Below are 15,000 nucleotides of genomic sequence, written 5' to 3' on the forward strand. Positions count from 1 at the left end.
ACGTTTTGAGCCCACCGCTCCCCGAGCCAAAGCAGAGCCCGTACAACGAGAGGCGAAGGCTCTGGTGTGAGCTGAGCTCACCGAGCATTCGCCCTCAGCGAGCGGCGTCGCTTCGGCTCCCTACCAAACCGCGGGCCGAGGCGACGCAGCGGGCGTGCTTGCGAATGTTAACCCTCACGGCATCAGGAGTACAAGAAAAGGGCTGCTGAGAAAGGTCACGGTCAACAAACTTCCTGAGCGAGGAGGGTTTCTCCTTGCACACGCGGTCAGAATGCGATAACGGGGTAGAGAGAAATGGGGGAGAGTGCCAAAAAAAAAAAAAGGCAATAAAAAAATCTCAAATGCAAGCGATGGTGTTCGGGTCACACGCCTCGTGCAGGAAAAATTCCATCAGTCAGCTTCCAAATCTGCTCCCTGTGGCCAAGGAGCTGCTAGCAGTGGAGACGTGTTAGTGGCAAGCAGAGGAAAACTGCAAAGGGAAGGAAAAACGCATAAAGCCCCGACGATTAAAGCAGTTCCAGATGTTAGAACTTGTGACTTTTTTTTTCTTTCGGTGTTGTAGACAAAAAAAGACACCTAAGGTAAGTCCCTCCGGTACGGAAAGACGACAACCGACAAGCAGAAAAGGCTCAAGGGACTTAGCAAGTACTGCCGCTGATGGCGCAGAAGCACCTTCTCTTCCAGCAGCTCCCAAGGAGGGGGTTCAACAGCAACCCCCGAGGCCAGACTTTGTTTCTACTCGCCCCCGCGCCCTCTGAGGGCTGCCCACGGAGCTCCCTGGGCCGCCACTGCTGCTTTTCGCTCGAAACCTCAGAAAACAGCCCGTTCGATCGCAGCACCATCGGTCTGACGGCGAGGCTGAGGAAGGAGCGGGACAGCCGCGAGGCTCACAGCACAAAGCATTCCGCAAGGGTTACGGGATGCTCGTGCAAGCTCACGGACAGTAAATAAATCGGGGCAAAGCAGCTGAGCGGCTTTTTGGTGCCACTGCAAGCTCGCCAGTGGCGTGCTCCCGCGCGTGACGCTTTGATAAAGCAATCGCCTCGGCATCGCGCAGCGGTTTTGGTCAGAGAAATGGGGATGGCACAAGGTCGACATGACACACGTTAACTCAAGAGCTGGATCTCCAAACCAAAGTGAACATGCTTTCTGATGGGGTGCCGCTGAGATCGGTCATGGCCGGGACGCTCTCAGCCCCGTTATGAATGATCTGGCGCCTTCGCAGGCCGAGGTGCGCGGCGCGGCCCCGCAGGACAGACGTCTCGCTCTGCCAGCTCCGCGTCGGGAAGAGGCTATGGGGCATGGCGGGTAACCGGTTGAAGCCGAGCTCTTGGGGTGATGTTATGGCCAAAAATGAGCTAATGAAATCCTTGAGGTGTAAACAGGGGAAGGGGAAGGCTATTTTACCTCTGCATTTGGCACAGTATTCTAGTAGCAGTCACATCTATGTCCAGTTATGGTGTCCACAGTTATTTATGTGAAAAACTGGAGAGGGTTCATAGAAGAGCTGTAAAGGAGGACTAAGAGATTGGAAACATTCCTTATAGCGAAAGAAGCCGGTTATTACGGAGAACACAGATTTGAAAACACGGGAGTCTTCAATATAACAAAGTTACTTAAAGAGGAGACAGCGGTTCAGGGTTTAGAGCAGAGACATTACAAAAAATGCGTAACGCGGCAACTAGCTAGCGAACTCCTTCTCAAAAGTGCCAGTAGAGATTTTTTTTTGCACTCTATTTCAGATGTTCTTCTACAAGACAGACTTCTAAACGAGGCGGTGTTGGTACTGCTCTTTCACGTTACGTAGCAGGCAGAGGACTGGACTGGATGAGCACAATGGTGCCTTTTGGTCCCATAATTTACCAATCCAGGAAAAAAGCTTCAAAAACCAAAAAAGCCTAAATCATCAGGTCTTAAGATGTACACAGACAAACCCAGGGAATGTAATTTTATCCATTTGTAACTTTTAAATGGCTTTCGACGTGCTGCAGTTCAACTTTGTGCAGGGCCTCAAGCCTTCGGGCTGGAATTTCACCCCGGCCAAAGCCCGGCTAAAGGTCGGAAAATGGGAGCAGCCCCAAAAAAAGGCCTCAGCTGGGATTTTAGGGGAGCAGAGGCAGGTCTGCACAAAGTGAATTCCACTTCAGGGACTAGCGCATGTGGCAACGCGTCCTTGCGAAGAACGCCGAGTTATTTTAGTGCCAACACACGCGGTATGTCCACAATCACCGCAAAATTAAGGAAGGAGCTACGAAAACTGCGACTCGAAGGAGTCTGCGTGTGTGCAAGGAGGACGTCAGCGCAGCAGGACGCTTGCAGCTGGTTTCTGCTGCTGCCCACGTGAGGATTCCCATCGCTGCAAAGCCTTCGTGTCCCAGAGTCATCGCTCCTTAGCTGCAGCTTCTCAACATCATTCTCGGCTCTGCGGTCACCGATTCTTTTTGGTCAGAACGCGGCATTTTTATTTTTTTTTACAACGCTGAGTACATCCGGACGTACACGGAAAGCAGTGTACGACTCCGAGATCTGATAGGGCAGCGTGCGTGCTGCTGCTCGTTTACTTTAACAGCTGTCATTTACCCTAGAGGCACTGCGAGTGGTATTTCGTAATCCCCCTCAGCTTCCTGCCCGTACAACTGAAATACTTGGACTCTCGTTCTCAGCTTTTCACCTTGCTGGGCAGGCGGGGAACAACAACCTTTCACTGGTCCCAGCCACGCACGTGCCTCAGCAGCGCTCTGATCGCTGCCAAGGCTGTCCCCGGCACTCCTCCGCCCCCCAAAAAGGAAAGAAGCCACGGGCGAGGGAGTCTCAAGACACTGCAAAGCCCTTCCTTTTCACCACCGAGTCTCACGCACACATGCAAGAGCCTTGGGTGGCCACGCTCCTTCCCCCCCAGCTCGAGATCCTTCTCGAGGCCCCTGCTCCACGGAGCGAGGCGCCCTGCGAGCACCGATGACCGCAGCCAGCCCGCGGAGCGCTGGTGGGCTTTAGCCCCTCAATTAAACGCCCCGATTTACGCGGGATGAGCCAGGTCTGTATGCGGGGACTCGTGGTCACGACACGCGGCGTGGCAGTGAGCGTGGCTTAACGGCAAACGCGATGCAACGGCAGGGCGAGCAGCGTACCTGCTTCCTTCCGCGCGCGTCCTCTTCCTTTTGTCTGGGCTATAACGATTTCAGTTTCCTCCTGGGTCATTTCGGAGATTTTCTGCAGGAAAAGCTTTTCTAGAGCTTCTGCCATTAAGACTATGTCATCTCCTGGCTGGATGAATAACAGATACAATAAATTAGACGAGGCACACATCTACAGAGAGAGGACTGCTAGAATCTAAACAAATCAACGTTGCTTTGAAGATTTTGCTCGTGCTTTTCTCCATTTAACATTAATTGTAACCGCAAATTAAAAAAAAAAAAGAGAAAGAGAAACATTTCAGAACAGCTTTTGTGAGGCAAAGGAGAGATGTGAAACCCAGGCTGCACGCTGTTAATTCTTATCATTTCCCAGCTGAATAATTCCTGGAGCTTTCCCTTAGAGCATCTCTACCTTTCTTTGCGCTATTTCCATTGCGATACAGCCCAAAAGTGAACGGGATACTGCCCCGAGTCTCAACAGACAGAAGAGGCCTTGCCCTGAAGCATTTTAAAGCAGGGGGTGGGCAGGGAGCTAACACAGAGCACAACCAGATACACTTCGGAGTGAGCCGACCTCACCTGCCTGCAGCACTGGCTGCTTCCTGAACGGAGGGAGGAGGGCCGGCGGAGGGGAGGAGTGGGAAAAACAAGCACCGGATCTTGGTCTGAAGTCTTTTTGCCTTGTTTTGCTGACAGCGAGAAAAAGAGGCAGCGAGGGAAGGGCACGCGACAAGGGAACAAGAGCCTGGATTGATGAGAAGACGACGAACGAACGGCTGCTGGTGTCAAGACAGGGTGATAAGAAGAGAAGACGGCCCCAGCCCCGTGGATCAGCACAAGGACGGTTAAAACCGCGCTTGCCGACGGGCCAGATTGGCCGGGGGAAGCCAATGGAGAAGCGGGAGGACCGGGGATATCAGGGAGAGAGCAAGGGGAAAGCAGGGAAAACGTGCAAGTGCGTGGCAGCAAAGAATAAGGAAGCGCGTGTGAATAATCTGAAGCCCCGTTCAAGTTGCATCATGCTGGCTCAAAGTGGAGAAGGCAAAGGCCAAGGGCATGATTTTGAAGGACCAAAACAAGACCAAAAAAAAAAACAAACGTTAAACCCAAAGAAAGTCGAACGTGCCCAGTAATGTCAGGGTCAGAAGTTGTTATGTGGTTAAAGAGGGCGTGGGCGGCGTGCAAACCTGGAGAAGCGGCCTGTGGCAGTCACTACGGACATCAGAGGAGCACAGAAAGAAGTGACTTTGGATAATCAAGGATGGAGGAAAGGAACCACGGGGGCAGCTGCCATTAGCGCTTCTGCTAACGACCATCAGCACTTCTGCTAATGACGGTGCGTTGGGAGCAAAGTAGGACAAGGTCTTGTGCAACGTTTCTGAGGGGAGGAGGAGAGAAGGGTCAAAACATGCAGGGGTGAAGCAACAGGGAGAGGCTGAGGGCCGGAGACGAGACCTGGGAGAAACAGAAGAGCAGGAACCGAAAGGGAACTGAGCCGCTCAGGCAAGCCGTGGGAAGGACGGAGGCAGGCAGGGAACGCTGGAGGAAAGCCTGGCGCCCTGACCGCATCTCCCTGACTTTCATTTTGAAGCCAGCAGTGAACTCGTGGTTTGTGTTTGCTGTTCTCGCGTTACTCAGCACGGTAACGAGCTGCCTCTCCTGTGCTCGGCGCAGCTGACATCTGCCCGTTTCAGTCTCGGAGAACCCGACGGTTCCCCATCTTCGTGGAGTACCAAACCCACTCGGGCTCCGTCGCCCACGCCACCATTTGTGGCGAACGCCCCGCTCGAGATGCCCCTTCCTGCGCCCCAGACATTTGCACGAGTGTTTACAAAGCAGTTTCTCGGTCAAGGGAATCTTCCACAGTGCATCGTGAGGCCAGAGCCAGGCACGGCAAAACCCAACGCGCCGCTCTGAATATCCACTTGTTTCTTCCCACCGGCAGACTTCAGGGTTTCAAACCACCCAGACGGCTTTGTAACAAAGCTACAGAAAATACGGAGCACAGACAGACCTACACGGCTGCTTCCAAGTATTTGTTCGATCACACTTGTAGCTCTGCTCAAGTCATATCCCAAGAAAAAGTAGTTTCTTTTTCTTTTTTTAAAAGCGATTTGTAAAACAAACCGCATCTGAACTGATCGTCTCCACTAATTCTTTTGGGAGGGAATGCTGCTAAGCCAGCTCTGTCCCTGCCTTGCTTCTCTGCAGAAGACACGCGCGCCTGAACTGCCACCAGCTTAATCCCCTTTGTTTTTCCAAAGAAACCGATCTCGGTGTTCCCTTTAAGGACCATTAAAAATACAAATGCAAGCGTTTCTGAGCTGGTACAATGAGAACGGAGGACTCCCACAGAAAATACATTTTCGGGAACTTCTCGTACCTTATTGTAGATGTAGCAATTTGTAAACATCGTGTTGAAGTCCTGGATACATTCTTGAGCGTTCCAGTAGTAGTTATTCTCCAAGCGTTTCTTTATTGTTCCCATATCCATAGGAGTTTTAATAATCTTATAATAATCCTGCAAAGGGCAAAGAGGTACGAGTCAGCCTGGCACCCAAAAACATCACCATCACGGAGGTGAGACCTCGACCAGCTCAGCACCGAGCCCGCCTGGATTAGATTCTCCAAACCCAGCTCCGGCACAGTCTCCATCCCTCCTCAATTTTCTTTTTTAGCCCCCATCAGCTAATTTCCAGGTGTGATTTATGATTAAACATTAGGCAAAACCCCACAAAACACTTTTCAGCCCGTATCCCAGTCTGCTCCGGGTAGGAAGAGGTAAACACGGGCTACCAGTGGTTTTGCTGTGCTGTCCTCCAGGGAGCGAGGTGTTTGTAACTCAGCACAGCAGCCTCACGGGCGAGTAATTTACCCCTCAGCAGAAGCACAAAAAAAGCACAGAAAGTGGGTTTTTGGGGTGTAACGGAGCCAAGCAGCTTCCCAAAATCTGAAACGAATGACCCTTCGCAACAGGTCACACGCCTAATGCAGTAACAGACGGAGGAGCGAGGAAATCAGATTTACTTTGAGCCTGTTAAGTGCATCCAGATAATACACGAGAAGGTGTTTCTATTTTAGGCATCAGGTTCAGAAAAAGGGGCTGAAAGTCTGTTGCTATAGAACCAGCGATCTCTAGATGCAACCGTGAGATTGTTCCCGCTGCACAGAAATTAAATCGCCTGATGCTCAGGCAATAGATTATATATTTGTTACATCTTCAAGGTAAAACAGACGAGGGAAGTGGGTGTTATCATAGCAGGTTACAAAAAAAAGAGGCACGTCATACAAAGGAGAGCTTCTGGAGGGGAACAAATCTCCTCTGGAGGGAACCAACAGGATCCAGACACGCAGCAGGGATGCTGTCGTGATTCACTACAGGAAGCTAGCTCGAAATTGTGCTTTTTGCTGGCTCATTGGGTTCTGCTCTCCAGCTCCTCCTGCCCAGGAGGGACAGGGACCAAACTGCACAAGGCACACGTGGTGGGGGCTTCGGGACCAGCAAGGCAGAGCCCGAGCTGAGGGATTTATCGCTTAACGATCTTTGGTGCCTAACGAGGAAGGGACAGAGGGCTGGCTGGTGAAATGTTATTCGTATTTTCTCCTCCGTGTCCCAGCCGAAGGACCGCTCCTGATTGTAAAAGCCAGACCGGGAGCTGAACCACCCAAAGCCTGGCCCCTCGGGGCTCCTTCCTTAAAAGATTTTGGAGGCAGGGTGGACGCGCGCGGTTCCGTTCCTCCCACCGTTACGCGAGGGGACACTCGGGCGGCTCGCTCAGCCTCTACTTACAGGGAGGTTCAGCTTGACGGCGTCCACGGGCTGCTGGAAAGGCCACGCAAACTGGTGCTTCCATAGCGTCTTGAGCACCACCTTGAGCAGGTACTGCAGCTGGTTGGTCTGGCGCTTGGGCTTGTTGGGGTTGGAGGTCTCCGGCGGAGGGGGGTTGACGCCGACGGTGCTGCCTTGCTGCGGTTGCGCCTGCGCCTGCGTCGTAGACATTTGGGTGGCTTCCAGTCCATCCCCCATCACCGGCAGGTTTCTCAGTCTCGTCCCGGGGCCGCTCTCCGCAGACATGCTATTGATCCCATTGCATTCCTCACCAGACACCCTGCGAAACAACGGCACCGCACACGGGTCAGCTTCCCAGCCGGCTTTCGCGGCGAGGCGCTGCGTAAAAACGAACCCGGCGCGCCTTCGGGAGGCTAGCTCAGGCACCCCGCGCGCCCGGGGACGCTGGCGCAGTGTCCGAGGGCACCCAGCGAATGAACTGGGTCAGGATTCTAGATCCTGGGGTAATAATGGGCATTCTGAGGCGTATCCTTGCTCCTGCCCGATCTGCTCGGCGAGGGCTCCGGAGCGGCCGCGGCCTCGCTGAACGTTCTCAGTTACGGGGCTAAAAGGAGCACAGCCCCCACCAGAGCTCTGCAGGTGCCCCAGAACACGGAGTTTCGGCTCCGGCCAAAAAAAAAAACAGGTTGTTTTTTTGAAAGGTTTGGTTCGTCTGCACGAGCAGAGAAGTTAGGGCAGCGCCAGCGAGCCTTTCGTTACAGCGCCCTGGCTGGAGGAGCGCAAAACGATGAGTTTTACCCCATTTCAGTTCACCGGAGCACTGCCGCCCCTCCCTGCTCCACCACCACGCCGGCTCCCCCCAAATTTGCTGCTCAATTTGTTCTTTTAAGCGAGCGTTAAACCTCCCTAGTATGCTTCAGCTGAATTATAAAGCAGGCAGACCCGCTTGTGCGGGGCGTGCACGCTATCTGCTGGAGGTAGGGAATTCTGACGTCGTCCTGAAGACCAGAAAGTTGATAAAAATTGGTAAAAAGACATTTTTGCTGACTCTAAGGCATCCCTCCAGGGACAACACTTCCCATGCACATACCCAGAAGTGACAATAACGTCACGCTGGGCCAACATGGCACACTTGAAGCAATCGGAGAAGACAATAATAGATTTTGTGCAAGACTGAGTTAAATGAGAGCTTTGTTCACCGGTTTCGAGTGACACCTGGGGAAACTGAGGAAGGAATCGTCAGCCCCGGGGCAACATCATCTGGCCCCGTTTTCTGATGCCGTTAGCAGCCCCCGTGCCTCTGGTCGTGGTCTGGGCATACAGACGCGGCCTCCACAAGGACCACGGGCTTCAGTTTCAGGGCTCTGAGGAAGCCGAAGCATCCCTCAGCAAACACGCTGCCCGCAGGCCCAAGCTGTGCCCTCTGCTCCCCCTGGGATGTGTCACTGGTGTCGGATTGTGCCGTGCAGATCCCAAGTGTCACATCCAGCGAGCTGCTGGCTCAGCTGTCCTGGGAAGCCTCTCGCTTAGAGCTGTGTCTGGCACCCGGTTTTCCTCCCCACTAACAACGTGGACCCATCGCGGGGGAGACCTGACTCAAAGGTGACGTGATTTTGGACGCAATTTGGATTTTCTCGTTGCGAAATTCCTTGAATTTTGCTTCTGGGTTTCTGCTGATCCCTCTGGGTCGGACATGAGGGTGGCGTGGGGAAGGAGCGAGGCACTGTCCCTATCACCCGGCAGCCAAGCCAAAGGAATCCCTCTTTACTCACTGCAGGGGCTACATTACCTTGTAGGATACATTGCCATATAACTTTGCCCCAGAAAATGATGCAGAGTCAGAAGTTGCTTGGCTTGTCCATCTATCTTCCGTGGCTTCAGGCACAAATGCCTTTAGATACTGTATCTGATGAAACAAACAAAGCAATTAATCTGAGGCATCAGAAACGAAGGCTACCTCCAGAGAACTGTATTTTTCTTTACACAAACAGCCCGGTTTTGGCTCTCAGCAGGGCAGAGGAGCCCGCAGACGCCTGGACGTTCAATCCCTGCGAACACGAGACACCTACACGCAGACAAGGAACGGGCAACTGCTGTTTGAGGCTTCCCCGGGCATCTGCCACCTTTTTGGAAAGCTCCCTCCTCAAATTCGTCACCCCAAGGCCTACAATCAGGCGTCTTCCTTTTGCTCCCTACGACACCAGCTCTCCCAGAGCCAACCGTCAGAGGAAGGAGGTTTATTTTTATTTAAAGACAAGGGAAAACACGTCCTAACTGTTTTAATTTCTCCCCGTTCCGCTTAGGAGATGCTAACCACCTGTCGAGGCAGCTCAGTGCTGCACCCAATTTAACTCTCCATCTTTTTCACTGTCTTCTTGCTGACCTGAAAGATCCTAACAGTCTCTTCTTGGGAACTCCTTTCTAAGGCACTCGTGCCTTTTTTTAAGCACGTTAGCTGCAAACGCACCATTTTCCACCCTCCCTTTGCCCTCTCTCACCGCTAAGGCATGCTTTGAGTCTCTCCTCTGTGCGGGCGGTTACGTTACAGCTCTCCTCTCGCGTTATTACCCAAATAGCACAGAATCACCCACGCTGCTGCGCGTGGCCAGGGTATTCCCAGGTCCTGCTTTCACCTCTCCCTAAAAAAAACGCAGGGACTGGGACAGGGAACGTTTTCGGACCCAGAACACCGACGCTGGGGAGCTGACCGCAGCCCAGCGCCCACAGGTAACTGCAAAGAGCAGCAGGACGGAGCGTGTGAACCCCAACTTCACCGTCCAGCGAGGTGTGACCCGTATTACCAATTATAAATTCGGGCTGTGGGTGTCAATGACGGATCACCACCACCACGTTTTGTGAGCAGGAAGCCTTCCTAAGAGGCAGACCACCCCGAAAGCTTTCCGCGCGCCGGTAAACGAAGGTGGGATGAGACGAGGCGAAGCCCGCAGCAGGAAAAGCGGCCCCGAGCGCTGGACGGCTTTCCGGGAAGGGTTGTTTCAGGCCAGTGGGCAAGAATATCGCAGGCGGCTTCTCCTCCCCTTGCTTTGCGCTTATCTGCTCATCGCGCATTCCAGCCTGATTTCCCCGAAGCGGGGCAGATTGCATTTCATCCCCGCCTCGCGCCGAGATGCTATCGAGCGCAGGGCGGCTCGAACTCGGGCAGGGTGTGCTCCCCCCGAGCCGCACGGTTGGGTTTGTTGAGCTCCGGCTGCAAGGAACCCGATTTTGTGTGTCCTCCCCCGGCGGCCCCGCGAGGCGGGACGGGGCTGTAATGCGGCGCGGGAGCCGGCAGAGGGTAGTGCCAGGCTGCGCCGGGGCAGGGATCCGGCTCCCGGGGAAGGGTTTTCCTCCGTCGCCCACCGCCGAGCGGAGCGGGATGGAAATCGCTCCGGTGAATTCAGGCGCCGGGCAGGAGGAGGAAGGTGGGGAGCGCCCCTGCACGAGGACAAAGCCCTCGGGGAGAGGCAGGGGCCCAGAAGCAGGCAGCGGAGGAAGGCAGAAACGCTCGAGGAGGTGCGGGGGGGGGAAACTGAAAGGTTGGCAAAAGCTCGGGCAGGGAAGGGCTGCGCAGGGCTGGGGGGGCAGAAAAAGGCCCTAGGAACACCCCAAGCGTCGTAGGGCAGCCGCTCCAAGAGGGCAGCGGAGGCGAGGAAGACGCTGCTGCTCCTTATCCACGCGTTGCTGCTCCTTCTCCGCGCGCTGCTCGTGTCGGGAAGGGCGATGGCTCAGACCAAAGCAGGAGGCGGGCAATGAACAGAGGGAGCAGGCCGAAATCCCAAAGGGGTCGCTCCCGTTACGGCAGCGACCGGCCCCAAAAACGCCCTGAGACCCACGCGCAGGGCAGCAGGGGGCAAAGCGGAGCCGGCAGGCTGCGCTCCAGCACGCTTCCCCTCCCTCCTCTGCGCCTAAACAAATAGGTCATAAATTAAGCTTTTACAAAAGCCCCAAAGAAACGAGCCTTGTAAAGCAGCAGAGCGACCTTGTAGGTTTTTTACGGGGGTTCCTTTGAGGCCACTGGACCCCCCCGGTGGGTGCTAGCGAAGCGGAAAGCGGGTTTTATTTTGAGCGGTGCCTTCAGGAGGAAGGCGGAGAGGCAAAGCCCGGGCTGGGGCTGACCGCCCGCTCACAGCGGCCACCCCAACGCATCCCTCCCTGGCAGCTCAGCGCCTGCCCCGAAGAGCCCAGCGGGTCAGGGCCGGGTTTTTAATCGCCAGACCCAAGGTTTGGGGCTGCTGGCAGAGCACCCCAGCTCTGATTTCAGGTAAACAGACGTACCCCGAGCACTGCTTTCAGATGGCGCATGAGGTTTAAGATGCCCGAGCGGCAGCAGGAAGGCAGCGCAGCCTCGCGGGGCATCCCGCTGCACCGGGGACGAGCTGGAGCAGATTGGGCGTGGAGCAGGGACCGAATTTGAGCCTCAGCTCGAAGGGGAAGGCGCAGCAGCAGGAGCCCGCGCCCCCTGCTCCGGTTTCAGGCCGTCTCCTGCAGGCTTTGTTCTCGGCTCAGTCCCCGGCTGGAACCGCACATGACAGCGCCGTGACTCACCCCAAAGCGCTGATTCACTGCCGGCACCGGCGCACGAAGCCAGGCCGCAGGGCGGTGGTGGACCCCGGAGCCAAGTCCGCGTCCCTCAAACCGCCGTGCCTTATCGCTCCCCATCGCTCCCGAAGTCGTTTTAAAGCAAAAAAAAAAAAAGGCCCAGGTTTCAGCCAGGGGGATGCAGAGGAAGGGAACGGCTGGAGTTAAGCCAGCGTTTAAAACTTGTGACTCACGCCCAGCACAAGCCCGTGTTGGGGACAGCTTCGCTGCAGGCACGCACATGCCCCGGGGGGGTGGTGCCGCAGGAAAAGCGCAGACAGAAAATAAAGGAGAGGAGCAGACGTGGAGAGCGGCGCGCGGGTGAAGGGAACAGCAAACTGAGAGCCAGAGCTAAAGCGCAGGGTTTCGGCCGTACGACGAATCCCAGCCCTGGCTCTGTCACATACAAACACCCTGCAAAAGGAAGCTGGGCTGCAAAATCCGGCGGCTGAAAGGAATAATGGGAATAACGATCCACCGTGTGGTGGCCAGCGCTCCCTTTAGTTCTCACCCTGCTGAGCCGGGAGGAGGGGATCAACATGTGCAATGAGCATCCCCGCACCTCAAATACACGAAAGGGAAGGCAGAGACCCGAGCTTTAACAGCATGGGGCAAGCGGGATGTTTCCTAACTTCCCGGTTCTTCCCTTTACAGCCGCCCCGAGGCTGTTTTGGGCCTGTTGCGCTTGACATCCCCGCAAACGCTCTTTGAACGCTGCCGTGCGAGCGCAGCGGCTTCCCCCCTTTAGGCCGCAGATGCTCAGCTGCTGCTGCTGTTATTAAAAGCCAGGCTCCCGGTGCCCAGCACATGCTGTTCCCTGCCGAAACCATCTTCCAACGAATCAGCGCTGCGAGTTCTGGCCGAAAATCCCTGAGATGCGCTCCCCCGGCTCCCACGCCGATAAGCGTTATTTTTGTTCCCCCCTACGTGCAGCTCACCGAGAAGGGGGCCGGGTGGATGGGAGAGCACTTGTTCCTCAAGGACCTGCTATCAGCTTAAAAGCACGTGTAAAGCCCGGCCTGCAGTGGGATTTCTCCCTCCCCCCTTCCTGCTGCATCCCAAAGACAGGACCAGAGCCGGGGTCGAGGCTCCCGCACCGCGATTCAGCGGCAAACTTCCCCGGGAGGGCAGCAACAAAGGAGGGAGCCGGGCACGCTGCAGAGGCCTTGTAAAATGCTGACGGAGATGGATGGGGTCTGCGCCCCCCACGTGGCTACCGGGCTGTTCCACCCCGGGGCCCGTGCAGTGCTCCAGGAGACACCGAGGGGCCCCGTTAAGAGAAGCACAGCGCCCCAGGCTCGGTCACGACGCCCCCACGGGGGTAACGGGGCATCAGCCGCGCCACGGAGCTGAGGAGGCCAAGAAATAAAAGCAGTAAAAGCCCAGCCTGTAAGAGCAGTGAGCTTCTAGGGGTGGGGAAGCAGCGGTTGGAAAAGAAGTTGGTGTCTGCGCTCGCACCAAAACAACTCGACTCCGCAGGACTCGACGGGGAAAAGGGAGCAGGGCGCCGGCCAGCGAGGGCTGCGGAGTGAACTGGAACTACAACAGCGAGCTGGAAGAGGGCAGAAGACCCGAAATTACATCTCTTTGGGACGAGGAGCAGCTTTGAGACAAGCCTCTAGCCCCGTCAGGCAGTTCACGAGAGCAAGGCAACAAAGGACGAACGTTTTAAGTGAGCTCTGAGGCTTCTTGTCGAGCCTCGGGTCTCTATTAAGAAGGCCCCAAACTTCCTACACAGGGAAAAATCAAGATCAAACCGGGGCTAGTTTACTAAAGGCGGTTGTTTTTATTAAGCAGAAGGAAAAGAGAAGCAGTTCTGCTCCTCTCACCTCCGCTCGTGCCTCCCAGCGAGCGTTTTTCCCCAAAATACAGCACCGGTTACGTGCCCGAGGCAATGCCCCAGCCCACCAGCGCTGGTCGTGCCCTGGAGCCCTGCTGCAGTCCCGCTGGCTGACAGAAACAACCCGCGCGGGGCCAGGTGCGAGCACCACAACACCCAAACCCGCTCCAGTTTGCAAACTGGTTCCCAGCATCGTTCAGAGGGCGAAAGCCAGAAGGGGACCAAGTCCGACCTCACCCTGCAACGCTTACACCGAGACCGTAAGCGAGGGTTTAACGCCGTGACAGCCTCAGAGGCTGATGTGCAGCGAGCACGCAGGTACACGAGCGTGGTTTTTTCCTTTTTTTTAGGGTTTTGCTCTCTGAGCCCAGGAAGGGGACGCACGACTGATCTGACAGGGAGAGCCCCTTCTAACGCAGCCGCAGGCAGCAGGGGGAAGCTGCCACTGCTGCAGCTTCTTTCAACACCCGAGATGTCATTACCCACCTCAGCTGATAGCCCAGCTGGGGTATCGGAGGAAATTCGTGCCCTCCGCGGCAGCTGGTGGAAGCAGCGTGCTCTGTACTAACCCAGCGTTTCGGGGTTTAGCCACCAGGACCCTACACCCGTAATGCAGAGCGCTCTTGAAGGCGGCTCTGAAAAGATGCCTAAAATAATGAAAAGATCCCTAAAATAAACGCCACGGGTTTTATAAATGCCACGGGTTTTATAAATGCCACGGGTTTTATAAATGCCACGGGTTTTCAAGCAGGCCAGAACTCCCCGACTCTCCTCGAGGCCACAGCGACATCCACCTCACGTGCCAGCCAGCTAAATGGGACCGATTTATCCCAAGACTACTCAGGCAGAGCCAAATCCCCACTCTCCTGGTACAGGTGCGGAAAAGCCTCGTTCTCTTACCCCTCCCTTACCGTGGCTTCAGGAACACCCACACGGTGCCGTCAGAGCAGGCTGGGTTCTGCAGGGGATTAATCAAACCCACACGGCAGGCATCCTCGTCCGACCCGAGCTCAGCCCGGCGGGCCGAGGAGCGAAGGTTTGGAGCCCGCAGATCCCCCGCGATCACCACGACCTTATCGCGGAGATCTCGGGATCCCTGCACAGACCCGATCCAGCAGCTCCCTCCGGCTCCCTCTCACCTCCTCTGGTCTGCAGCGGTGCAGTTTCCAGAGCAGGAAGCACGTTCTGGGCAGCAAGGCACAATTTAAGTGAATTTAGCTGCATCTGGGCATTTGCAGCCCTTATCCTGGAGGAGCTCTGTGCAGCTCCATTTCCCTGCAGAAACGGGAGGCTACGAGACCGCAAAAAGCTCACGCAACAGCTTGCGGTGGACATTTGCTGCCCTTTGTAACTCCAGTTCCAATCGCACCTCGGCTATAAACGAGGAGAATAAAAAAAAAAAGAATACACTGGAAGTTAATTCAAATTCACAGCAGATCTGCCCCACTTTAATTACGCAATCTGTGTCAGTGGGGAAGCACAAATAGGATTACTTTTCCATCTGACCGATTTAGGCAGCTGGGGAGAGCGGCATTCATGCCACCGGGCAGACTGCATTGTCTGGAGCCGGTCCAGCGGTCATGCTGCAGGAGGCTGTTATTAGCAGCCCTAATCCTCGCTCGCACGCCGACGTGGGCGCTGACCTCCGCAGCTACCTG

The 15,000-nt window shown here is 55.4% G+C and overlaps 1 protein-coding gene across 8 annotated transcripts in view; it reads right to left on the reverse strand.

The window, feature by feature from the left end:
- BRD4 (bromodomain containing 4) overlaps positions 1-15,000 on the reverse strand; it is a 62,733-nt gene that overhangs the window by 30,402 nt on the left and 17,331 nt on the right. For all 8 annotated transcript variants that reach the window (XM_080571459.1, XM_080571453.1, XM_080571458.1 and 5 more), the window contains exons 3-6: positions 8,714-8,830; positions 6,925-7,243; positions 5,518-5,655; positions 3,129-3,264 (exon numbers count right to left, since the gene is read on the reverse strand). In XM_080571459.1, the coding sequence (XP_080427585.1) occupies positions 3,129-3,264; positions 5,518-5,655; positions 6,925-7,243; positions 8,714-8,733 (613 nt within the window). In that variant the 5' untranslated portion in view covers positions 8,734-8,830. The remainder of the gene's footprint in view (positions 1-3,128; positions 3,265-5,517; positions 5,656-6,924; positions 7,244-8,713; positions 8,831-15,000) is intronic.

Source organism: Anser brachyrhynchus (assembly GCF_964034855.1).
Source record: "Anser brachyrhynchus genome assembly, chromosome: 32".
In the NCBI taxonomy this organism is placed as follows: domain Eukaryota; kingdom Metazoa; phylum Chordata; class Aves; order Anseriformes; family Anatidae; genus Anser; species Anser brachyrhynchus.